Source organism: Penicillium maclennaniae, assembly GCF_028827695.1.
Source record: "Penicillium maclennaniae strain IBT 15551 chromosome Unknown utg000007l:1.0-4884863.0:1.0-4888362.0, whole genome shotgun sequence".
Lineage (NCBI taxonomy): Eukaryota > Fungi > Ascomycota > Eurotiomycetes > Eurotiales > Aspergillaceae > Penicillium > Penicillium maclennaniae.
In genome coordinates, this window is record NW_026623219.1 from 870,897 (window position 1) to 895,087 (window position 24,191).

The 24,191-nt window shown below is 49.0% G+C and overlaps 9 protein-coding genes across 9 annotated transcripts; 5 read left to right on the top strand and 4 right to left on the bottom strand.

The window, feature by feature from the left end:
- Positions 1-5,037: 5,037 nt before the first annotated feature.
- N7477_007536 (bestrophin family protein) lies at positions 5,038-6,861 on the top strand (the record flags this gene model as incomplete). Its single annotated transcript, XM_056969199.1, has 7 exons — positions 5,038-5,292; positions 5,358-5,505; positions 5,559-5,643; positions 5,696-5,821; positions 5,877-6,226; positions 6,285-6,458; positions 6,509-6,861. 7 exons carry the CDS (start codon positions 5,038-5,040, stop codon positions 6,859-6,861), a joined length of 1,491 nt encoding a protein of 496 aa, XP_056819231.1.
- Positions 6,862-7,465: 604 nt separating this feature from the next.
- On the bottom strand, positions 7,466-8,036 carry N7477_007537 (uncharacterized protein; the record flags this gene model as incomplete). Its single annotated transcript, XM_056969200.1, has 2 exons — positions 7,466-7,832; positions 7,900-8,036. 2 exons carry the CDS (start codon positions 8,034-8,036, stop codon positions 7,466-7,468), a joined length of 504 nt encoding a protein of 167 aa, XP_056819232.1.
- A 110-nt stretch (positions 8,037-8,146) lies between these two features.
- On the bottom strand, positions 8,147-8,612 carry N7477_007538 (DUF167 domain-containing protein; the record flags this gene model as incomplete). Its single annotated transcript, XM_056969201.1, has 2 exons — positions 8,147-8,317; positions 8,400-8,612. 2 exons carry the CDS (start codon positions 8,610-8,612, stop codon positions 8,147-8,149), a joined length of 384 nt encoding a protein of 127 aa, XP_056819233.1.
- Positions 8,613-9,319: 707 nt separating this feature from the next.
- Positions 9,320-10,997, bottom strand: N7477_007539 (glutathione synthase; the record flags this gene model as incomplete). Its single annotated transcript, XM_056969202.1, has 3 exons — positions 9,320-9,355; positions 9,427-10,642; positions 10,696-10,997. The coding sequence occupies 3 exons, from the start codon at positions 10,995-10,997 to the stop codon at positions 9,320-9,322; spliced, it is 1,554 nt and encodes a 517-aa protein (XP_056819234.1).
- A 457-nt stretch (positions 10,998-11,454) lies between these two features.
- On the top strand, positions 11,455-16,768 carry N7477_007540 (putative SNF2 family helicase/ATPase; the record flags this gene model as incomplete). Its single annotated transcript, XM_056969203.1, has 2 exons — positions 11,455-14,090; positions 14,143-16,768. 2 exons carry the CDS (start codon positions 11,455-11,457, stop codon positions 16,766-16,768), a joined length of 5,262 nt encoding a protein of 1,753 aa, XP_056819235.1.
- Positions 16,769-17,940: 1,172 nt separating this feature from the next.
- Positions 17,941-18,590, top strand: N7477_007541 (uncharacterized protein; the record flags this gene model as incomplete). Its single annotated transcript, XM_056969204.1, has 3 exons — positions 17,941-17,982; positions 18,132-18,213; positions 18,289-18,590. The coding sequence occupies 3 exons, from the start codon at positions 17,941-17,943 to the stop codon at positions 18,588-18,590; spliced, it is 426 nt and encodes a 141-aa protein (XP_056819236.1).
- Positions 18,591-18,632: 42 nt separating this feature from the next.
- N7477_007542 (uncharacterized protein) lies at positions 18,633-19,138 on the top strand (the record flags this gene model as incomplete). The annotated part of the gene is made up of 3 exons (XM_056969205.1): positions 18,633-18,676; positions 18,706-18,757; positions 18,821-19,138. 3 exons carry the CDS (start codon positions 18,633-18,635, stop codon positions 19,136-19,138), a joined length of 414 nt encoding a protein of 137 aa, XP_056819237.1.
- Positions 19,139-19,916: 778 nt separating this feature from the next.
- N7477_007543 (uncharacterized protein) lies at positions 19,917-20,738 on the top strand (the record flags this gene model as incomplete). The annotated part of the gene is made up of 1 exon (XM_056969206.1): positions 19,917-20,738. The coding sequence occupies one exon, from the start codon at positions 19,917-19,919 to the stop codon at positions 20,736-20,738; it is 822 nt and encodes a 273-aa protein (XP_056819238.1).
- A 275-nt stretch (positions 20,739-21,013) lies between these two features.
- N7477_007544 (DEAD/DEAH box helicase) lies at positions 21,014-23,909 on the bottom strand (the record flags this gene model as incomplete). Its single annotated transcript, XM_056969207.1, has 5 exons — positions 21,014-21,920; positions 21,971-22,517; positions 22,570-23,326; positions 23,382-23,569; positions 23,639-23,909. The coding sequence occupies 5 exons, from the start codon at positions 23,907-23,909 to the stop codon at positions 21,014-21,016; spliced, it is 2,670 nt and encodes an 889-aa protein (XP_056819239.1).
- Positions 23,910-24,191: the final 282 nt, after the last annotated feature.

The following is a 24,191-nucleotide window of genomic DNA, read 5'->3' on the forward strand; positions in this document are numbered from 1 at the left end:
CGATGAGCCCTGGTCCACCTCGCGATTCAATCCACCTGAAAAAGGCGCCAGTGCTTAAAAAGGAGGCAAGACCGACCGCCGGCGGGGAAGGGAGGCACAAAGCCGACGGCGATAGGTAGATCCAGAGCATAGTTCTATTCGCGAATCCACCCGGAGCGAGACAGATCTGATGCACAGGACGTGAGAGGCTAGTGCTTGGAAAGAGTGATGCCCGGACCCACTGGCTCGCTTTCAGGCACGGAGTATCATCGCGGTATCTTTTGTATCACCGTCTTAGTGCCTCGACAATCCCTGCATATGCGACCTCGCCCCCCTGTTCGGAGGTTTTCCAGCTCACAGGCCGGAAGTTTCGTCGTCTGCCGAGGCACGCCCCCTACTATAGAATTAGCCTTCGCTTGCATCTGAGAAATCTCTCGGCATCGATTTTGGCGAATGTGCGGGGTTGTACGGAATAGACGAGTGGCGGTGGTCGGTTGGAAACTACATTCTCCACCATATCCACCATAACCATCAATTTTTGCAAGTCCGCAAATTCACAGATGAACTCATATCCAAAGATTACCGCCTACTCGAATCATCTATATTCTGGTTGAGATACTACAGAAACAATCTCATGTTGCCTGCGTTTAGACTAGTCCAGCTTTCGTGAAACCTTTCGATTTGTTTCATACTGCCCTTAGGGATATACAGAACCAAATTCAGACACCCGAAATTTCAAAATTTGTGTTCATGGCAGCCCACTTCGAATTCCCACCAGCAGCGGAGGTCGAGTGCCCGCTGTCGGGCCTCATTGAGCCCTGTGCGTTGTTATCAATCAATTGAGGACCCTCTTTTTTTGCCGTCCCTACATATGTTTTCAAATAGTACAGTAATATCCATTTGACCGGTCTCTAGTGACATCACCAACCGCCTCCAAACGATGTCTCCAATTCGCCGCCAGAGTTGCCGTGCCAAGAGAGATACTGTACAAGCAATCCGATCCACCGACTCTTCCTCTTCCTATCTCATAATTACCATCCGGAAGTAGTTAGGCTCTTGAAATCCCGAGAGAAGATCATCGATCAACTCTCATGGGAGGGAGGACCAAGAACTATCAGCGCTGCTGCGTCGCGGTCAGCGACAACATTCGCTGCTCAGACGCCCAATGCATCGATCCGGCCTGGACCGAGTCGGCCGAAGATCAGCACGGCATTTCAACTGCATTCTGACTCGAGACCCGAAAATAAGACTGGATGATCTGCGTGCGCTATCACATTTCTGCAAGATACCGAGCTGATAGATCTCACAACCTGATTCAAGCTCTAGGCGGTGAATGCGTGTTTCGCAATTGGATCAGTCCAGATTTAAGAGGGGAGGTGTGGTCAATCCATATTCTTATTACCGCAGCTCCATTACTATCACGGTCGGGAAAGGCTTCGTGTAATGGACGTGTGACTAACAAATAATGGAACAGACTTCTATAGCCTCTGCGCCCGTATGCTTTTTGTGACTGTATTTATCGCGGCTATTACTCGTTCATGGCTTGTGACAGTGGCAAAAGAACAGCGCACTGTTGCGGAATTGGGACCCGTTCATGCTCGTGGCGGACTAACGAGATTACTTCTCAATACCGCCTTCGCTTGGATATCACGAGGGCCGCGAGTGCCACAAGCGCACACGAAGTGGCTTACAATCTATAGACGAGCCCAGGGACCAAGTGTTCAAGTACTGAGGAAAATGTGGCATGTCAGCTTCTGGTGTTTGAGTCTTTGCTGTTGTACCACCAAACAATGTGCGACCTTTGAGCTCCAATTGTGACCTTGTTTCAATCGCTTTGAAGCAACAATGTCCTTGTGCTATGTTTGATGACAATTTGGCCGAGTAAAGACTAAGGGGTCCAGACCACGAGACCTTGGTTTCAGCCGAGGTCGCACTGCAGATTAATGTACACTAGCGCGCCCGAATGTGGGGTATACGCCACCTCGGGGCAACTATGGACAATAACCAGGGGGTAGTCACAGTCCTATGTCTTATGGGGCCTCAATCACACGATGGGATGGCCAGTCTTGTTGCTGTGCATTCATGAGGTAGCCACTGGGGACCGATCGTTTGGGTTCTTCGGAAGTAGTCTGATAAGCTCCTGAATTCCTTGAGAGTCAAGAGACGCGAGACAGCGTTCGAAGAGAGAGAAGGGGGGGGAAGAGAGAAAGGGTAAGGACCATGCGCACAGATCTCACATGTGTCCGGCGCTTGATGACTATGGGCCTTATTCACCAAGGGTTGACTCGGAAATATGGTCGCCTTGATCAAAGTCTAAACGTTTCCATGCTCCTCCAGTACAGACTTACGAAGTTGGGTCGCCAAACTCCCAATGGATGAACAAGGAGTGATTTCTTACTTATTAATTGCGGTGAATTCCATGGTTTCAAGTCTGTCGCCTCACTGACTCCACGAAGTTCTTTAAATTCATGTCAAAATCAGTGCGAATTGAAGAAACACTAAGTGGTACAATAACTCTAGCAAGGAAGAAAGACTAGTCTAGACAAATTTCATCGACGCTACCATTATCCCAAGATATGATAACAGCGACAAGTAACATTAAGAAGGATAATACCAATACAATATGGAGTATTTTTCTGCTAGTTTCAATAGTCCACCAGCCGGGTGGACTTTCAGGAAAATTGCTGGAGCCAGAAATGCGTCTAGCCATCGTAAGAATTTGCAAGGTTCAGACTGTCATTTTTGAGGAGAAATTGAGAAGAATAAAAATAATAATAGGAATCAAATAGAGAGACAATCTCTAGATACCATATTCATCGGATGTTAGTACATTAAAGTTGTCCAATGATATGATTGGAGTTACTTTATAAGCGAAACTGCTGGTAGCCGCGCCAGTGACGCTTCGCCGACTAAAAGGCTTTGCTCCAAGTTTTTGAAAATGTAATGGTATCCTGAGAGTAGTGTGAGTACCACAAATCACGAAAATTCTGCCGGTATTTGCAAGTTTTCTTATCGGAATTCAAATAAGGCACCTGTAAAATTGTCAAGATGACTGAGAAGTAATGACCCAACTCGTTTGACCCAGAAATCGGTGACTATACAAATTGCCTCTGGAATACCTTCCTATTGCCTAGTCGCCGGATCAGGTCTCTCAAGACTCTCCGGGTAGCTAATGACATGTCCTCCATTCCTTCACATATGAAATGAAATATACCTAACTGATCTGAATGATTGCCAAATCTGACCTCTAAAAAGCAAGATTTGGCGCCCTGAGGTGGTAAAGACGCAGAAGGTAGTATTCTGTTTCGAAAGGCGAGAAATCACACGGCAATTCGACTTTCAAAGAGCTTCAACCATCCACGAGTGCCATACGAGGTAGGTGAAAGCCGAGAAATTACCATGATAATACTTGATCTCAAAATTGCCGGATTCTCCCCTGGATGTGCTCTACGTCATGCAAAGTGAGTAGTTATGAGGCTGTGCATAAATGCTTCGCGGATAATCGGTTGCATATCTTCTTTGTTTACACTGCAAAAGTAAACTCAGCCAATTTGCTGAGAACATGAGTTTTTGGGTGCTGGATTGGTCAGTGAATGGTGTCATGTATTCAGTAACTCATTGACATGGGATGCTTGCGAGAGATGGACCTTCTCCATTCATCGCTTGCCAATTGTTTGGCGGTAAGCCGAGCAACGAGAAATAGAATGTGTCGTTGCTTTGATTGAGCAATTGAGCACTAGAGTGGCAAAACGAATATGGTCTGCGGAGGTCCCAAAAGTGGATGCCAAATTTGCCACGCAACTAGCGATCTGGGAAGAATCAACGTGATGCAAAGCTGCGAAAGCCTCAAATGAAAGCTGAAAACCCGAGTGCATGATATCGAAGTGATGGGAGGAAGACCGCGGATGGAGAAAGAGAACCGGGAGTTGGGAGGCATCACTGACTGCCATAGATTCAATGGGTAGATCCTCTCCTTTCCGATACCTGGCTCATATTTTCCCACACGGGCCCGAAGTGTGTCCGACTCTATCTGGCATTTCTTCTTTTTCAAACGTTGTGGTCAATCAATATTGGACGAAGACACTAAGACACTAAGGTAATAGTCCAAGTGAAGGCAATCATGGAATCTATCTCTCTAGACCTCATGAATTTCGCGCTTTACATGTATGAAGAGGTAGTACAAGAGATCTTTGGACAGAACAAATACCTCGCCTGAAGCACGGGACGACCTGTCCAGGCCATGCACTTCAGACAATATCAAGTGTCAAAGAGAAAAGGAGATGTGTCTCAGTTCATGAAAACTTTCGGCGGTCAACACCTATCGGGATCTAATTGCTCCTGGCAAGTTGGAAGATGCCTAGAAATCGATCCAGGCCTTCGAGGCCCCGCAGCCTATCTAGATCTAGCCCCGGAGGTTGTAGTTACCTGAGGGTCTCCACCTTATTTTTAGGAACGCTATTTTGATTCGCTCCCGTCAATCTGGAGGGCTAAGCCACTGTGAAGATGGAAAAGGCTTGATGACGTACGGTATGAATGCGAAGTGTCAGGGGCGTCAGACACGTTTGTGGCGGAGGGATTCCTAGGTTCCATTCGAAGTGTGCATGGGAGTGGTACGTGGCGAACGCAAATGAATGGAAAAGCAATTCTAGAGTGGGCTGCATATCCATGGCGGCCAATAAGTTACCGTCTTCCCCTGGGAAAGGACCGAAATCAACCATGGCACCCGTCTGGAACCCGCGACGTGCCCGTGTAGCTCCACTTAGTACGACGGCAGGTCAAGTCTAGATCTTCATGAAACAAGCCCCCTTTGCGCCTCTGCGTTGTTCGGTTTCAGGCCTGGTTCTCCTTTCTGTCCCCCACGTTTCGATTTTCTTCTTCCTTCGCTCCAGTTTTCTTCGTTGTTTGTTCTGAATACCTTCATTTTTTTCTTTTCTTTCCACACTCGTTACAAATCGAACCGTAGTCCTTACCACGCGCTCTACTCTACCTTATTTTCTTTTCTTTTCATTTTTTTTTTCCTTCTTCTTCTCTTCTTTTGCTTTTTCAGCCATCTTCAACATGACCGAGGGCGAGAGTGCCCCTCAAGTCGACACAGCGGCTACTGTCACCAGTGACAGCTCCGCTGCGCCGATGCCTGCCGAAGTTCGCGCTCACGATAACCACCATGCCGACGCCCCGGCCCACCATCTGAAGGAGCGGGACTCCATCGGACGGCTGACACCACGACCAACCTTTATGGAACATCTAGCTGAGTCGCGCGATGCAATGTTCCATCTCGACCGTCGCGACTCGAGTGAATTGGAACGTTACTTTGTACGTGGATACCAAGGCAGCCTGGGAAAAAAAAATGAGCACCACCATTGACTGATCGATTATAGCACGGTCCCCGTGAAATGGACAAGCACTCGAAGTGGCCCACCTTCATGCGTATGCATGGTAGTGTCATGCCAAAAATGATCTTGCCGCTGTTGACTGTGGCTGCCTGGTCGACATTTATCACGCTCTTTTCGAAAAAAGTTCACTACAGTGAGTTGGACGGTAATGTGTGGCCGATGGGAATGAGCTAATTCGGATAATAGTTGGTATCAACAATATTCTGCTCACCGTGCTGGGTTTTGTGGTGGGTTTGGCGTTGTCGTTCCGTTCCTCGACTGCCTATGAAAGGTAGACCTCTCACCAATGCATTGAATCAAGACCATATACTGACTTGTCAAAGATGGGCCGATGGACGCAAATACTGGGCCCAGCTAATTCAGACGTCTCGAAACCTGTCCCGCACAATCTGGATCAACACTGGCGAACGCCAAGGCGAAGAGGGTAAGGTTGATCTGTTGAGAAAGATGTATGATGATCCTCCCTGCTGCATGTATTTGTTCAAAAGCTGACCTTCACCACAGCACAGCCATGAACCTCATTCTGGCATTCGCCGTCTCTCTGAAGCACAAGCTTCGCTTCGAGCCTGATATCGCGTACGAGGACCTGGCTGGTCTCGTCGGCCACATGGACACTTTCGCCCGCGACGCCCATGACAGTGAAAGACTTCACCCCCCGGCCAAGTCGTTCAGAAAAGCTGTTGGAGAGTACCTTGGTGTCTCATTTGCCGAGTCCAACCCTCGCAAATTAATCAAGCGGTCTAAGAAGCCCCTGGGACACCTTCCCCTAGAAATTCTCAACCACCTGTCTGCCTATGTCGATTCGTGCGTGAGCAACGGTACCCTTGTCTCGGGCCTGCACCAGAGTCAAGCTAGTAAGTCTATCTTTTTCATTCAACCTCTACTTCATAACATGCTGACTTTCTCATGTAGTCGGCATGATGGCCAGCTTCAATGAAGTCCTGACTGGTACCGAGCGAGTGCTGGACACTCCTCTGCCCACCGCATATGTCATTGCTATTTCTCAGATCGCCTGGATCTATGTCATGGTTCTTCCCTTCCAGCTGATTGCAGTTCTTGATTGGGTCACTATTCCTGCCTCAATCGGTAAGACATCATCCTTTCGTCTGAATGACCACCGCTAATATATCCGTTAGTCGCTGCCTACATCATTCTTGGTCTGGCCACAATTGGCAGTGAGATCGAGAACCCGTTCGGCCAGGATGTCAACGATCTCCCGCTGGACACCTACTGCCGCCAAATTGCCCTAGAACTCGATATTATGACTTCCACTCCGCCTCCCAAGGTTGATGACTTCATGTCCCGCCCGGATAATCTGGTATTGTTCCCACTGAGCCAGAACGGATACCCCGAGTGGAAGGAACGCACCGTCGAGGACATTCGTGCCGCTCTGAAGACGAAGATTGTTGCAAACCCTGAACCTGCCCCATCAGATGCTTCTACCGTTGTAGAGAATATGTCTTTCAAGGCATCCAAGAGCTCCGTTTAATTCAAATGGAAACCAAACAGAGGTCTTCTGAAGACTTTGACTGCATCAAGATCGAAAGGGCATTTTCAGCTTGATTCAAGCAAGATCAGATTTACTTTGACCGAGATTCGACAGCGTGAGAGTTACGGCGTTTCATCAGAGCAGATTTGCTCCTATCAAAAAGACAAAATTGTCTAAAATTGTGTTTAGAGTGATCATCTTCGTAAATAAGATTTGCGGTGTTGTTTTCTTGTGCTATAGTTCCACCTTTGATACACCGAGATTGACCGGCGTATCTGCGAACAGAGTAAGCTGTACTGAAACAGTCTGGCGACCTGTAGCGACATCAATCTAGTGGCGTGCCTTATGTATGGGTAAGTGACCTTCGGCCCTTAGAGCCATCAGCCACCATGACGATGAAGCTTGAATGAGCTCTGCTTGTTCCCGGACGCCAGCAGGTGGCAGAGACTGACGACAAGTGTAGCCTCTTAAGCAAGTTTCCTGCCCATATATGGTGAGTCGCGTCCTTGCAGTCCGTGGCACACATATAGGGAATGATCGCAGGCCGTAAGCCAAGTTTAGAACAATCTTCCGTAGTCAAAGAGAGACCCAAGATCACACTAGATCAAGGAACGAACAAGCCCGATCCAGATCCAGCGACTAGCGCACCCAGATAGTTCCCTTTAGCACAGACTCTCCATGCGACATTTGTGCCGCTGCCACTCCCACCAATCCACGAGCTGAGGGCCGAGACAACAGGTGCTGCGTCTTCACGCGGAACACGCACCCAAGCGCAGTCGTATTTGCTCATACCGGCAACTGCGGGTAGTTCCAGCTTTGCAGTAGATATGGATCCGTGCTCGATTTTCAAGATGTCGATTGGAATAGCTGTTCCCGTGAGACCGAGGAATTGTGAGAGCGCGGCGGAGAGGTAGGTACGGGCGGAGAGAGCATCGAGGGGTTGTGGGCTGATGTTGTCAGGTTGGGGAATGCTGTTCCAATCTTTGTTAGCTTTGATCACCGCAGATGCGCGGTCGGGGAAAATGAGCAATTGCTTACAGTCGGAGCTTAAGATAGGTCCATGGCGGGTTGCGCGATGTGAATTGAAGGGTGCTCGAGGTGGCGTCTTGCGCTTTGCGCTTGTTGCCCGTTGATTGAGTCTCGGGCTCCGTCAGCTTTTGTTGCACGTCTGCCATTGTTGATGTTGACCGTGGGGTTGGGAGAAATGAGAAATGTAGCTGAAGATGGCAAGCTGTTGCGAAATTTTACGTCACGGGATTCTGTGGCGCATCAACGACAGCTTGAGCTATTTTGATCCGGCGTTGTTTTGAGCCGCGTCGATAAGTCTTTGCATTGACTTTTTAAGGAAGAGCTCTTCGCTGTCGTTTCCGATCGTCAACTCTGTAATGCACAGTGTCTTTGCGCGTGCTTTAGCACCACGAAGTACCTCGACATTTGACTTCGGGACTTGGAAGATCTAAGGATCTCTTAGTAAGGTGGACACAAGGAATTTTCACAGCGAAGAAAAGTAGCTCGAGCAAATCCGCTGATTTGCTTACCTCTGCAAATATCTGTGAAACAGCGAGATTGGCTGCTCCGTCGCGGGGAACGGCCGCTGTTGAGACATCCACCCTGTCGTTTTCGACAGCTGTCACGCCCGCTCGTTTGGCAGATGCGTTTGCTTTCACATAGCAGAGAATATGAAGGTTGTATGTATTTGATGCAACTTGAGGATTATTAACCAAGCGAAGGAACGAGAGCGAGCGACTCATGTTGCAATGACAAGAAGTTGGGGGGAAGCAAAAGAGTTCCTCAGCCGAACAGTCGCTCAGCACACGTACTTCTTTACTCACGTCTTCTTCCACATTGCGTAAAAAGGAGAACGCGGTGTTTCTTGTCTATACATTGTCTCATTTTGTTAATTGAACTTTTTTTGTCTATATTTAAAAGAATTGGTTTCCAATCAGCAAATTATTTGATAATGTCATTAGATGCCAAATTGGCAACAAGTATAGAAACCCAGACTAAACCACCGGGATGCAAACAGATAGTATCATGTTTATGGTATGCGAGAGTCGGCACTCTAAAAACATAGTCCTCAAGGGATCGCTGCTAAGACTCTAGCAGGAATATACCAAAGGCTTTCTAGATGAATTACTTCCGATATATGCTGTCCTGCATAATCATGCCAGCTTTACAAGAAAATTGAACTTACAGCCCGATCAAAATATTGATATCAATTAATTCAGGCCGAATCGCTTGATTCTGAAGTTCACACTCATTCATTATTTGTCTTGCCGTCTCGATGAAGGACAGTTTAGACCCCTTCTTGTTCATTTTCCATTATGTCCGTTGAGTTGCCTCGAAAAAGACGGAGGGAATTACATCACGGCTGCCTACCTAGTGAAGAGCATGAATATGCACGACGTATCCGGATGGGCTGTAGAAACAGGAGACTTCAGTCACCCTCAATCCTGCATCACCGCATGCCTAGGTGTCCAAGGGATTTCAAATTCTTGAGAGATTATTAATCGATATAGAATCTATAAAATCTAATACGCTAATACAAAAGAACGCTGTCCAAACTGGAAAAGCCAGCGGCAACGCCACCTCGTTAACCTCCTTTCCTTTCGTTCTCAGCAGCCACCCGCCCTCTTCGTTATGAGATATCTTGCCTGTCTTATCCCACAGGATTGTTCCATAGACACCGAGTTCTGAGATGACGTTGCCACGAAGTACTTCTCCATCGTTTCGCAGTGCAACATTCTCAGCGTTGGCTGCTGGGTTGATCAACTCCATCAAAACCCAGCCCTTCCAGTCAGACTCGGGCATCGACCGCAAAAAGTCTGGGATCTCAGATTTGTAAATGTTGTTGCCTCCACCTTCTCGTTGCGGCTTCAGGACATGCTTCATAGCGGTCTCTGGGTTGAGGGCCAATTCCCGACCCTGACCCGTGGTTGAGAGGTCATATTGGGGAGCGAAGGTCTCTCGTAATCTTGCAATGACTGCGGGATCAACATTGCTGAGGAAGCTTGACAGGTGGTCCGGCCCCGTAGGCTCTGCGAGAACTTGCTGGATTTTCTTGCAGCCGGCCAGCTGGTTAAGCACGGTTGGACACTTGATTGCCCCGGAGCGTTCCATGTGTAGGCGAGCCTCCCAGTCACGACTGGACTTATACTCGTCGGGAGAATAGTATGCCCGAAGATAAACAGTAGTCACTTCGAATGCAGATGTCGGAGAGTGAGGAGGATGATAGATTAGTGGTCGAGATGGATTCGAGTCGGAAACTGTTGTCTGGTCTAAGATCTTGCTGCTCGCCAAACGGAAGACAGGAATTTTATGGAACTGAGTGAGGTGCTTCGATAGAGCATATTGGTCGAAGACGTTCCGTTCTCCTTCTTGAACTATAAAGAGAACACACAAAGGAAGACCTGGCGTGGACTTCGATGGTCCATATGCCTTGTGCGCGGCAGCCAGACCACCGGACAAAGTCTCAACTGCAGTGTTAATGGGTGGCACACCGGATTGTAAGAGAGGATGAGGCGGATAACTGATTGGTGACCCAGGTGGTGAAGTAAGAAGCTCCGTGTGCAATGACCTGACAAGGGCAGAAAGCCCACCAAACGACGAGGATATGGTGTTAAACTCCACCTGCTTCAAAGCTGGAGCATTATTGGGCGTGACATGGGCCATGTAGTCAGATCTATAGAGACCCAAGGACAGGTTCTGAGCATAGCCTTCTTTCTGTACCGCCAGATGTGTTTTCCATAGGTTGGCCACGAAGTCGTCAACGTCGATGAGTCTTGCAACGACATAAATTAGCTGACTTCATTCAAACACGCAGGGTGCCCATACTCTTCTATGATTTTTCCAAGCCATTCTTCGTTGCAAGTGATGGCAGCGTATAGTTCATTGTAGACTGTTTGCAGCGCCTGAGCCTCCTCAAAGCATACTCTTGGGAACGGACTGGGGAAAAGCGTCACTGGGGCATTGGTTGCCAAAACTCGATTTGGGTCTGCTCCTTCTGGAAGCATTGCTGGATTCGGTCGAACAGCAAGACCATTTTGAATAGCCCAGTCTTTGGTGGCCGTCACGAGGTATTCTTGTTGGGCGAGCGATAGGCTAGGAGGGTAATTGGTGTACATTGAGTCGTCCATGATTTCGGTATTTCGCGGAGCTAGGAACAGTATCGGAATCTACCTTGGGGCACTCGAGAAATTGCGATATGCCCCTCTGCTGATAAATCACTCGCGGGGAAGCCGGCCCTTGACCGCCCATACACCGCCCATACACCGCGCGTCATACCGCCCATCATACCGCCCACAATTAACCACACCGCCGAGGTTTCTCGGCAGAAGGTTTGAATGACTTCACGTGCGTCTGAGGCTCAACATCTTTTTTGTTCAATCTCACATCTTGCTGGTACTCTTTTCTTCACCCCACAGCACTAATGCATATGCGATGAAACAGTGTCCATTTGGAAGTGCTCTCCTGCAAGGTTTGTCCCGCACAGGGGGCTACTGACGGGTACGTTTGGATCTGCATACATTTTGAGTAACTGAAATTGAATGTCACTGATTTAGGCGGCCCCCCCTCAACGCACCGTACCGCGAAATGACAGACTTTCTTAATTCAGACCCCCTGGAGTGGGGGGTGGAAGAAGTTGTTGCCTTTCTCTGCAATCCTGCTTCAGCTCCATGGGCGCTCTCTGCGACTTCTCCGCGACCCGATCTTCTGGCGTTAGCTGCTGCCCTCCGCGACAACGAGATTGCTGGAGAGGCCTTGCTTTATGATGTCGACCCACAGGCTATCAAGGATGATCTGGGTGTGAAAGCTCTTGGTCATCGCAGCAGCGTCAACAGAGCCATCGAGTGGCTGCGGGCGCGTTCCACCAAATACCAACTATCTAAAGCAAGTGCAGCCTTGCCCAAAACTCATTTCCCCGAATCACCACCCAAAAATATCTCACGCCATGGAACATCAATACCAGGGGTCTCCTCTCTGGAAACCATTGCTACTCAAGCTGTTGTACACCCTAGCCCGATTGCCTCGCCTGTACCCGTGCAATATGTCAATGGCAAACGTAAGATGGCACCTACATTTATTTCTAGGGACAGCGAGCAACATGGTCTGCGACATGATGTGCACAATTCTGCCCGTGGTGGATCGAGTGGAAGGAGTCAAATGGGGCAACCCCCGCAACTCTTACCCAACCATCTGGAGCGGCCTCAAAACGATGCAAACTCTGAGGCGTTTTTCGACAAGCTGATGGCAAAATATGCCCCAGTTGAAAACGAAGAAGTCCTTCCAGTGTATGGAGACTCAGGGTCAGAAGCCTCATTCGACTCAGAAACCTGGGATGAAATATCTCCAAAACACAAACTGGACAGCCAAAATCCTGATGGTGCCAAACTTTCACCTGAAGATGTGGCATCTGTCGTATCACAGTACATTGCAGATCAGGAGGAACTGTGGAAGGAGAAGGTTCTGCCCAAAAAACTTTCAATTGCCCGGTACATCTGGCAGGAAGCTCAGAGCAATGCAGCTGCGAAGTCAGATTGTTCAGACCGTCTCCGCCACCTGGAGTGCCGCTTGAGCACCCAAAAAACCGAACTTCAAAAAGTTGCCTACCACTCGCGCGCCAGGGTAGAAAAATCATGTGCAGCCATGGATATGACCATCTCGGAAATTTGCTTTCAACGATGGAGACTAAATGTATTGGACTCAGCTGTTTGTCCACCTGACGTGGAACCTCCCCCGACAGCCTCGCAGCCTTGGAAGGAACAGTCGGCCCACAAAGACTCTGACGATGACAGGTCAGAGGACTTGGGGTATGACACAGGGGATTCCTTCGAAAGTGAGGACTTGGGCGATTTTATCATCTCTGATTCCGAAGAAGAAATATCAGAACGCCAACAAAAGCATGTCAGGGATCCTGACCGGAGCAAATCACACTCGCCTGCCCGAAAAAGGCCACGCATGATAGAGAATAAGGTTACTGAAGATTCTGATGCCAATGCTGGATTCTCCCTCGTTTCTTGCCAGCCCACAGATGGCTTCGATTTCGTTGATCTCACAGGCATGAGTCCAGCCTCAACAACCTTTTCACAAAAATCAGACAAAGCAATTACACCGACGGACCCTGAGGGTACTGAGGATTTGGACATTCAAACCCCTCCTCTGAACCCGACTCCGTCAATTCCTTTGCATGATGCCGAAATGGACTTGGATCTGTCGATGAACAGTCCTCCGATTGATCCAATATTGGAGACCAGAATCGAATCTCCGAAGCCAGCGACTCCATTGGACAATATCAATGGGATTTCGCTAGCTCAAACTGGCGAGAAACGATCCTCCGTTTCTCCTCACGTTAGCACAGGTGACAAGACACTTCCTGCACGCCAGGAGGATATTGACATGATCAAAGAAGTCTCAAACAAGAGTGCCGAGGAGCTCGCAAATTCACAGGATCGTATCAGGCTATTGGCAAAGAACATCATGCATTTGAGTCCAGATGAGCTCCAATCATTCCCAAAACGCTTGAATGCACTGTTGGAAGAGACATACACAGACTTGGTTGAGGAGACGCTGAGAGCAATGATTCTCAATCAACTAAACCCAAGATCCAAGGAAAGAGATACAGGCGAGAACGCGTTCGCCGTGCGCATAGCCGAACTGTTTTTGTCCTGGCATCACTGCATTGTGTTGGCCCCTGACCGCGGTATTGAAAAGAAATTCATCACCGAGGGCCTTGCGGCCATCCAGCAGGATAGTCATGGAATGTTTCCAGCGTTTCTTCGCAGATTCAAAGGCTTCATATCTGCGATCAAGTCCTACAATATTCCCAACCCGCCACGAGAAAATATCGCAAGCCATAATCGCGGGGATGCTAATTGCGGAACACACCTCGGCTCAAAGAACGCTGGACAAACTGGCAATAAGAAAAAGTCTGCAACCAGACTGCTCAGTACACAGCAGAATGAAGCCCAAAAGCGACTCCACAGGCAAGAAAAGGCCAGGGCGGCTCTAGAACGTGAAACAGAAAGGAGAGGATTGAGTCTACATGATCCGGCTGGCCAAGCAGTGACCTTCAAGGAACCCAAGATATTTCTTCATCCTGAACTTGGAAAATTTGTCAAACCACATCAGTTGCGGGGCATTCAATTCATGTGGCGGGAGCTCATTGACGCTACCGACTCGCAGGGATGCCTGCTCGCCCACGTCATGGGCCTTGGCAAGACTTTTCAAGTGTAAGTGGTCTTTCCTACTCCAATAGTGGGTCGAATATCTAATATTTGACAGGATATGCCTTCTTGTGACTATTGCCGCAGCCGCAGCGTCAGATGATATCAAAATCCGCAACCAGATCCCCCGCAAGTTTCATCGATCTCAGACCCTTGTTCTATGTCCATCTGGCGTGATTGAAAACTGGATTGATGAGTTTGCCATATGGGCACCGAGTGGTCATAAGCTCGGTGCAATCCGTGACATCATTCCTCGTGCCCAACAAGACGAAGTCTTCGACCGATTGGAGCGGATCAAAGCCTGGAATTCAGATGGCGGCGTTCTCATCATGAGCTATGAAATGCTCCGCTCTTTGATACAATACAGGCCTACCAAAGCTAGCAGACCTCTTAGCATTGAGCAACAAGAGTTTCTCTCGGAATGCCTCCTATCGGGACCAAACATCGTTGTTGCAGATGAGGCGCATAAATTGAAAGGTGAGAAGTCCGCCATCTCGCAAATCGCATCTCGTTTCAAAACCAACAACCGCATTGCGATGACGGGATCCCCTCTCGCCAATCACCTTTCCGAGTATTACCAAATGGTCGAATGGATCTCGCCAGGCTATCTGGAGAGCCCGCAGTCTTTCAAGACCAAATTCATGGAACCAATTCAGGCTGGATCCTACATTGATAGCACTAAAGCAGAGCAAAGAGAAAGTTTGTGTGCACTGAAGGTTCTAGGCGGAATCTTGAATCCCAAAATTCATCGCGCAGATACTTCCGCTATTGCATCGGAACTGCCTTCCAAGACAGAGTTCGTTATCGTCGTGCCCTTGACAGACCTGCAACGGCGGGTTTATGACACTTTCGTGGCATGTCTGAAGAAAAGTTCCGAATCAGATGCTGCCACGAAATTGTGGTCGTGGCTGGCTCTCTTGCAACTTTGTTGCAACCATCCGGTACCCTTTCGTGAGAAGCTAGCCGATCGATCAAATCAATCAGCAACTGATCCAGAAGAAGCACTCGAGGGAGAAAATTCTGTTTCCGTTCTTCCAGTGTCGATCAAAGACGCCGGACTTCCCAGTGACCTCTTCCCCAAAATTGAGGCTCTTTTCAACAGCGTTCAGAAACCGCTTGGTCCCGAATTCTCCCACAGATCCATCCTGCTTAACCAAATTCTTGACGAAGCTGCCAACGTTGGAGATAAGGTTCTGGTATTTTCGCAAAGTATCCCAACCATGGACTACCTTGACAAACTACTCAAGAAATCCGGCAGAAAGTTCCTTCGTCTCGACGGCAAGACCCTGAGCGCGCAACGGCAATCGCTATGTAAGAGATTCAATACCTCCAATACAGAGCAAATCTTTTTAATCTCAACTCGCGCGGGAGGACTTGGCCTAAACATTACCGGTGCGAACCGAGTGGTTATCTTCGACTTCTTATTCAATCCGACATGGGAGGAGCAGGCGATTGGACGTGCCTATCGTCTTGGCCAGAAGAAGCCGGTCTTTGTATATCGCTTCATTGCCGGTGGCACTTTCGAAGACAATATCTTCAACAAGGCTGTCTACAAGAGTCAGCTCGCTGTACGTGTGGTGGACAAGATGAACACTATTCGCGAAGCTGCAAAGAAAACCGACGAGTATCTCAAGACTGTCCGCCAGGTTGAAAGAGAAAGCCATGATGAAATTCTGGGTCAAGACCCCCAAGTTCTCGACAAAATCCTTGCAGGACCTTTCGGGAAGGTCGCCCTGAAAGTGAGCCTGTCGCACCTCAAAAACAATGAAAGTGACACCCTGGATGGAGAAGAGCTTAAGCGTGTGAATGAGGAGCTGCGCATGGAACAACTCAAACGATCGAACCGACCTGCATATGAGGCAGAACTCCAAAGGCGACAGGCGATGTTGGCTGCGGAACAGAGAAAGAAAGATGAAGAGTTGCGAGGGCAATTTCTGATGATGACCCAAGCTTGGAAGAATCGAGAGAATGCTACCCCGGTCAGTCTCAATCCGGAAGCCATTTTTGCGGCTAGTGCGGTGCAAGAGGTCTCATACATACCCACTGCGATGAGCCTACGGCAACCAGGCAAGTGTGTCGCGTCAATGTCCTCTTTGGGATATTCGCCCAGCTCGGCATCCATGTCCCAACGGCGTTCCATCGCGCCTTTGACTAGCGGGCAGGGCCAATCAAGCCCCCATGACTCGGTTTTGCCCAACCCGTCACTCCCCGGTGAACATCGAGTAGGGGTGGCATCCGTCAACACCGTAACCTCGCCTGACTCTATGGCCTCGCCAAGACCGGTTCCCAGGCCGTATACCAAGCCATTCAAGCCCAGTTTATGGACGCAAGCTCCTCAGCAATTGAATGGCACAAACGGCCATCTCTCTTCTCGGTTCCCTGTTCATGGTCTCTCGGTGAGCGGCAACCCCAAGCCATATGCTCATGCGAATCCCCCTCCGGCGGTCACTGCTCCCCATGAAGCTTTGTCTGCTCCTAATCAATCTAATCCTTCCTCTGCCGTCGTCGCTATTTCTAGTCCCTCTCCATACACCCTGGGTGAGCCTATGAATATCAGCAGCGATGACGACGACGCGTACTCGCCACAATTGAACGACTGCGAGAGCAATCCACATTCACCAAATCTTGAAGTTCGCGAGAGCGACGCATACTCGCCGCCGGCAAACTTCCCTCTATTACCGTGATTGCCTGCCAATTCAGGCTTTCCGAGTTGCTGGAACTCATTTCTACTCAACTCTTCCTTCTTCTTCTTTCCTTTTAATGTAATAGTGATACCCCGCTCGCGCTTCTCTTGTTAGTCATCTGCTCCGATCACGCGTCTCCTGCGCGTGGCATTCCGCCGATGTGTCTCTGTGCCAGATCTGGAAACAGCATGATTTATTAGCATGAATATGATATTTGAACACAGAAGCACAAGCTCTTCTCGTAAGCAGCCTAGATCGAGCCTAGTCTATGGATATCAACGATCTATCCCTGCGCGAAGGAAATAATATATCTGGTGATTGTCGCTGGGGTTAGATTTTGAACGGACTGCCAACTTCCCCACCGTCAAGTCCGCTTATCTTTGTCCTCAACTTAAATGGGTCTCTCCACCTCTCTGTTGTATAGTCATCCAATGGCCGCAATTCCAAGAGCTCGCACTGGCTGCTGGACATGCCGTTCGCGCCGGATCAAGTGTGATGGTAAGTTTTTCCCATTTCTGTTCATCATCCACAACTTAGAACGATTGTTAGAGCACCGTCCAGTCTGTCGGCACTGAGCCCGAAACAATAGCCCGTGTGGCTACGGAATCCGTTTGGTATGGAGCGAGGAGTCAATCGCTCGTATTGTCTGTCATGGACGAGCAGGCGTGTGATTGAAGCGAAACAATGTTCAACGCGCAGGGAACAAGGATTATAGGAAGGCAAAGAGTACTACAGACAGATCGAAATTCCCGTTCAAGCAGACGGTCCACTCTAGCCAAGTCTGGATGTTCCTGAACACGACTACCACAGATCTTGAGATTCATTCTGACGGCGCACGAATCAACGGTCCCGAATCAGACACATTGAGGATCCCTTCCTTGTCCCCTTCACTGAGCACAATCCCAGTTGATGGTCGACGACCAGACTTTGACCCTGCCTTGATGCCTTACTTTGAGCAAAGAGTCTGCAGCAGGTCTACCCTCGTGAATAATGCGCACCATAATCCTTATCGATACCTGATCCTCCCTATGGCCCTGCAGTCAGAGGGACTCTACATGCCACGCTCGCCATCGCAGCTAGCACACTTGAATTATCCGATCCAAAGTATCGACTCCCGGCATTGGAGCACCACAATAGAGCATTAGCTCATCTCCGAGGTCTTCTTACCCATGATGAGGGGAGGAAAAAGGGAGCTGGACGAGATATTCGGACTAGTTTTTATGCTCTGCTGATTCGACGTGAGATACCGAAATATTTCTTTTGACAGAATTCAAACTCATGGACCAACAGATATCAGATAAAAGCCGCCCGCCATGGGTCACCCACCTGAACGGGTTTTAAGACTTGATTCGCATCTGACAAGAGCGGCCTGGTCGCTCAGCTCATAGCAAAGAACTGGCAAGCTTCTATCGATACATCAATTTTCATTTGGTCTTGCTCGTACGGTATGTAGAGTCCATTCATTGTCTCAAAGCTCACCGATGATCCCGGATAGTTTACATAGACTCCTGACACGATAGATCCGTACATGGGACTCAACCCCAAGCTTCTGCTGCTAATTGACCAAGTCGCCGAGCTTACGTGGATTTGCGGAGATGAGCAGGACAAAATAGGCGTAAAAACAGTTCTCAACCTGAATGGATGCCTCGAGGAATCTGAGCAAAGGATGCCAGTGGAACACCTCTCTTCCAACACGGAATGTGCAGCAATCGCAGAAGCCAATCGACTCGGGGCACTGTTGCTTCTACATGCAAATAGTTCACCGGAGTCTGTCTGCTCCCTTCATCCTCCGACGTTGAATGACGAAGAACAAAATGGCTAGACTGAGCAGATTTTGTACTTGATATTGATCAAAAAGGCAAACATGATGCGTACGGCGGTTTTGCCCTCTGGCCTCTGTTCTTGGTCGTATGTTGCGCCCATAATGAAGAAAATAGGGAAGTCGTGACGCAATTATTTCAGGAATTAGAAGCTATTCGCCGGTTTGGGGTATGTCGTTCTTGCCTTGCCCGAGACCAAAAACGTGATATCTAACAGTACATTCCTGTATAGAATATTGCTCCGGCTATGGAGGTTGTCGAGACGGTATGGCGCCAGCAAGACCTCTCAGTGCAGGACGAAAGAAAACACCAGAGAATCAGGAATGCGAACGGGAAAGGCGAAAAGGACCCCTTGCAAGGAGCCCGCTTCTCATGGGAACATGCAATGGTGATGTTGGGAGATTGGAAAGTAAAGCTTGACATGATCAATTTCTTAGCGACAAAGCTTTCCATATTTCATAATGTTAAAATTGAGATGATATTCAGTGGCGAACTGTTTGGATTCAACAACTACCGAGCTATTCCCAACACTGACGGCGTTGATACGTGAACTGGAGTTCCGCATGCCACTTTCTGTGTTTATGCTTAGTGAGCGACGTGTTTACCGACATCATGGATTGGCAGGGATGAGCCTGGCCAGATTGGTCTATATCTCTACGTGAAGAGAGAGCTGGATGGGGAAAAAGAGAACAATTAATATCGGTAGGAAAATGGAGCTGGAGGTATAAATTCAGGGGAGAAAATCATTATTCACACATGAGCATCTTGAACAATCTTTTGATTCGGAAATATCTTATGCTGACATTGATCTAGTCCCGGTGGTGGCTGGGGAGGGCCATCGAAGGAAGCCACACCGAATGCTACTGAAGTGAAGGGCAATACCTTTCAGCCAAATAGACGAGTCAGCAATGTATATTGAATGATGAATGACGATGGGACAGAACCTCTTCTATAGAGATGATCCGCTATCTAGCCCCAATTTGGCTACTTTGGCCATGCCGCATGAACGCATAGTTAGGGCTTAGTGTATTGTGCTGTAATCTGATTACCACACCTCCAGGCTTGTCAAGGTACCACAGATTCACCCCTGGAAATAAATCTCCACCTTTAGCCGTAGATTGAGTTCATACTTATATTTCCTTTCCGTGGCACACTTCAACCCGCATTTTCCACGTCTGGTTGTCAATGAGGTCATACCCGAGCGCAACCCTCCAAATGCCGTTCCACCGCCAAACTTAATTGGCAGCAGCTTCGAACAACCTCATCTCAATCCTAAAGATGTGTCAAGAGCATCAAGTTCAGTCAGTGATCAATATCATGGGCGCACAATGGTCAATTACACCTGCGAAGCTCCAGTCGAGGGCATCGTCGGAGCATACACGGGCAATAGCTTCGCATTCCAAGCTGCCATGGCCAGCCTACTAGGTTGCGCCTTGTACAGCGCCCTCGAGTTGATCATCCTGGTCTTCTTGATATTCAAGCGCTACCGTGGCTTGTACTTCTGGAGCCTCCTCATCACATCCTCCTGCGGCGTCATGCCCTATGCGCTTGGCCTTGTATTGAAATACTTCGAGCTCGCCCCAATCTGGATCCCCGTCACACTATCAACGTTTGGATGGATCATCATGATCACTGGCCAATCGCTAGTTCTGTACTCGCGACTACATCTGGTAGTCTATAACGCCAAAGTGCTTCGCTTCGTGCTGGGAATGATCATCTTTGATGCCATCACTATGCAAATACCGCAGTTAATCGCCTCGTACGGCGCGGTTTATGATTGCCAGAAAGATATAGCGCGCTTCTTCAATCTCTGGGAGAAGGTGCAGCTGTGTGTATTCTTCGCGCAAGAGATTATCATCTCAACGATCTTCATTGTGGCAGCCATGAAGCTGATGCGTTTGAATCCGACAAGGACCAAGCGAAGATCCAATCTCATGTACCAGCTACTCATGATCAACTTTGTGATTATCGTGATGGATGTTTCCCTGTTGGTACTGGAGTTTTTGAGCGACTTCATCTTGCAGACGGTGCTGAAATCTTTTTTCTATACCGTCAAGCTGAAGCTGGAGATTGCGGTCTTGTCGCGGTTGAGTTCTTTTGCTCAAGCGCAAGACCAAGGTGGAGGCTCTGGTGTGAGCGGATTAAGTTGATGCTAGAAAGTCACCTTTTCTTTGGGTCTATGGTTCAAGTTTTGAAGGTTCGAGGTTGCATCGGCGGGAGATAAAGATATATAAGTCTAATTGTACAATAAGGAAGTAAAATAAAAATATGTCGAGAAAGTGTGACAACAAAATAAATGTTCAGCACCCAGCATGGTTGATACCCCAGACACCGGACGCCTTCCCTGTTCCCGAAACAATCCCAGATCTACTGCAAGAGAGTTTCGAGGTCGGCAACCCGGGTAGCTCTATCCTCGACCTTCCTCTTAGAAGTCTCCCCGAAATGCCGCGAGCATAAGTTCACGCTTGCGTTTCTGGATATCAAGGACGCGCTCCTCGATACTATCCTCAATGACCAGTCTCCACATGGTCGTCTCACGTTTCTGGCCGAGCCGATACACACGGTCGAGAGCCTGGTCCTCGATGGCGGGCGCCCACCAGCTATCTGCCAGAATAGCCTGGTTGGCCGCAACGAGGTTGAGACCGACGCTGCAGACACTGAGACTGGCAAGGAGAACGGTGCAGGAGGGTTCGTTGGAGAACATGTTAATAGAATTGTCGCGCTTAACGGACTGCATCTTGCCGTCGATGCGGACAAATTTGATGTGGCTTTTCTCGAGATGGGGCTCCACGAGATCGAGGAATGAGGTCCATTGGCTAAATACCACGGTTTTCGTACCTGGTGCTTGGCCCTGAGCTGTCAGAACCTTCATGAGCGCCTCGATCTTACTACTGGGGTTGTTAGGGTCCGCGACAGCGGTGTCGGGGCTCTCGCCCATGTCGACAGCAGGAGAGACGAGACTGGAAGTGTCCTTGATGTCGGCACGGCAGAGCGGACACTTGTGTTGTCGCTCGATGACTTGCTCAACACAGCCTCGACAGTAGGCGTGGGCACATGCAGTGATGACAGGATCATCGAAGTTGTCAAGACAGATGGCACACAGTTCCTGGCTCTCGATCTGGATTTGCAGCATATCCTGAAGGGCTTTAACATTCTCGGGGGTCAGAGGCACAACTTTGTGCTTCTCCAAATCGCCCATGAGTTTGTCTACACGATCTTTGCAGAGAGCCCAGTGGTCGCAGACTTGACGAAGACGAAGAAGAACTTCCAATAAATGGGAGTATTCGCCCTGTTTATCCTTGAACTGCATGAGAGCACCCTTCGCCTCCGACCTGACTTTGTTAGTGGGTGATAGGAATGATGCAATGAAGAATCAACATACTGTAGCGCGTTGTACTTTTCCAACTCATGCGGCTGAAACTTGATACGAAGGACCCGAGATGTCATGGTTGGCAGACGCAAGTTGATGAATTCCATATCCTTCCTTCGTCTCAAACAGATGGTCCCCATGAGAGCCTCGAGAAGTAAGCGAGCTTCAGGTTCACCATTAGTAAGTGGACGCATAAGAACACTGTTGAACATAGCAAAGTCTTCCAAGCCGCCGGTGAGCCCGAGGAAGCGCACTTGCGAATACAGATCCTTGAGTGTGTTGATAATCGGTGTTCCAGTAAGGGTCCAACGGGAGTCTGCGCGCAAGGCACATGCTGCAAGAGAAGCCTTTGACCGGGGATTTCGAATGGTGTGACCCTCATCAAGAACAACACGACGCCAGTGGACGGAGAAAATCCCCTTTGCCGGGGTAGTCTTCGCCTCTGGTTTGAAGTCCAATGCAAGGGCTCCGTAGCTCGATATCACGACGTCATATGATGCCAGATTAGCCGCCTCCTTCTTACCCGATCCGTGATAAATCAAGATCCGAGGGGCGGTCTCTTTTCTAGCATGTTCTTGAATTTGGTTTCTCCAGTTACTCATGACGCCGACTGGAGCCAAGATCAATGTAGTTTTGCTGAGACTCGTGGGTGCGAGGAGTCGGGTTAGCCATGATGAGAGATATGATCTGGATGGTTTTGCCTAGGCCCATATCATCGGCTAGAATACCACCACTCGCGAGCGGCGGAGCAGTAGTCGTTGAATAGTTGGTAGCAATGTTGGTGAATTTGCCACCGTCACTTTTCCAGAGTTGTACTACAGCATCAGCACCAGGTGCTGGAAGTTCAGGAGATTCTTGGGCGATCATCCATGCCAAGCCTTGTCGTTGGTACGGGAGGAGTTGTGTGGAGAGACCCTCTGGAGAGTCAGCCATCGGCATCTGAGCTAGGTCTGCCTCTTTCTGACCGAAGCTCTCAACAACCCGACCGATTTCCCGTGGGTTGAAGGAACTGCTTTGGCTGAGCAATTCCTCCAGGCTCTCATTTTCACCCAGCCCGGTTGGATCAGAGAGGTTGGCAAACATCGCATTATCGCTTGTCTTGAACTGCTGGGCGGCTTTACCCAAAGCCATTGCACGAGCTTGCTTTGCAGCCTTGCTCCTTTCCGCGGCTTGCTCCTTTTCCTTTCTTGCTGCGTCGCGATCCGCCTGGACGAGCCTGGACACTGGGAGCTTATCTTGTTGCATTCTCTTCTTCAATTCATCTTTTCTGGAAGCTTCGCTCGTACCAAAGAGGTTCAACATGACAGGGCAGTCGTAGAAGCTTTTACCGCCTGTCAGAATGCCCTCGACAAGGAGATCATGGGGATCCTGCAACATGCCCCCGTCAATTCTTTTCATAAAACAAATGTCTCCCGATTCATACCATGTATTTGGCGAGTTTGGCTGCGAGCCCTCGCGGGATATGACCAATCTGAGCACCCATGACATTGTCGACCCGAATCGCATTTGGATCGTATTGATTCTGGGGCTCTCGTTTCAGAAGAACATGCTCTCCAGATGTAGCAACACCATTGTAAAATCGGACGCCCACAATCTTTGCAGGCAATTGACCTAACAATGCTCAGAGATTTTGATCTTTGGTCATATCATAGATGCATGGGTCTTAAAAAGATCACCTACCGTACATCACAAACTCGCCCGCCGAAGAGTCATTCTGACTACCCGGGACAAGTTCGTTGGCTTGATCTTCTTCTTCATCAACAAAGGCAACCTGGGATAGTGGGGGCAGCGCGATGTAATCGGCGCTTTCGTCAAATCTCGTGCCAGGGCTGACGTTGGAGGAATCAAAAGATGACCCTGTGCGGCTGACCTTCGAGGCACGCGTCGGTCCATTGTCCGTATCTATGAAGTCGCCAGTATCAGGTTTTCTTTTTCCATTATGTCGAGCCATGATGGCGGTCTACCTCCCAATGATCAATCGGTGGGGAATGTCACTAATGATAGATCGGGATATCCGCCTTCACCATACAAGTGGACAGGAGAAAGGAGGGATGACGACAGAGCCGATCGGGAAACCCACGCGCGTATGACACGTGAGCACGTGACATACTGCTGATATCTTGGAAGTTGCATGAACTTGTTCTACCGCTTTTTCTCTCTACCATTCGAACATTGAACATCGAACCTCACAAGACGTGATTTGATTTCTCAATAGCATTATTTATTGAAAGTC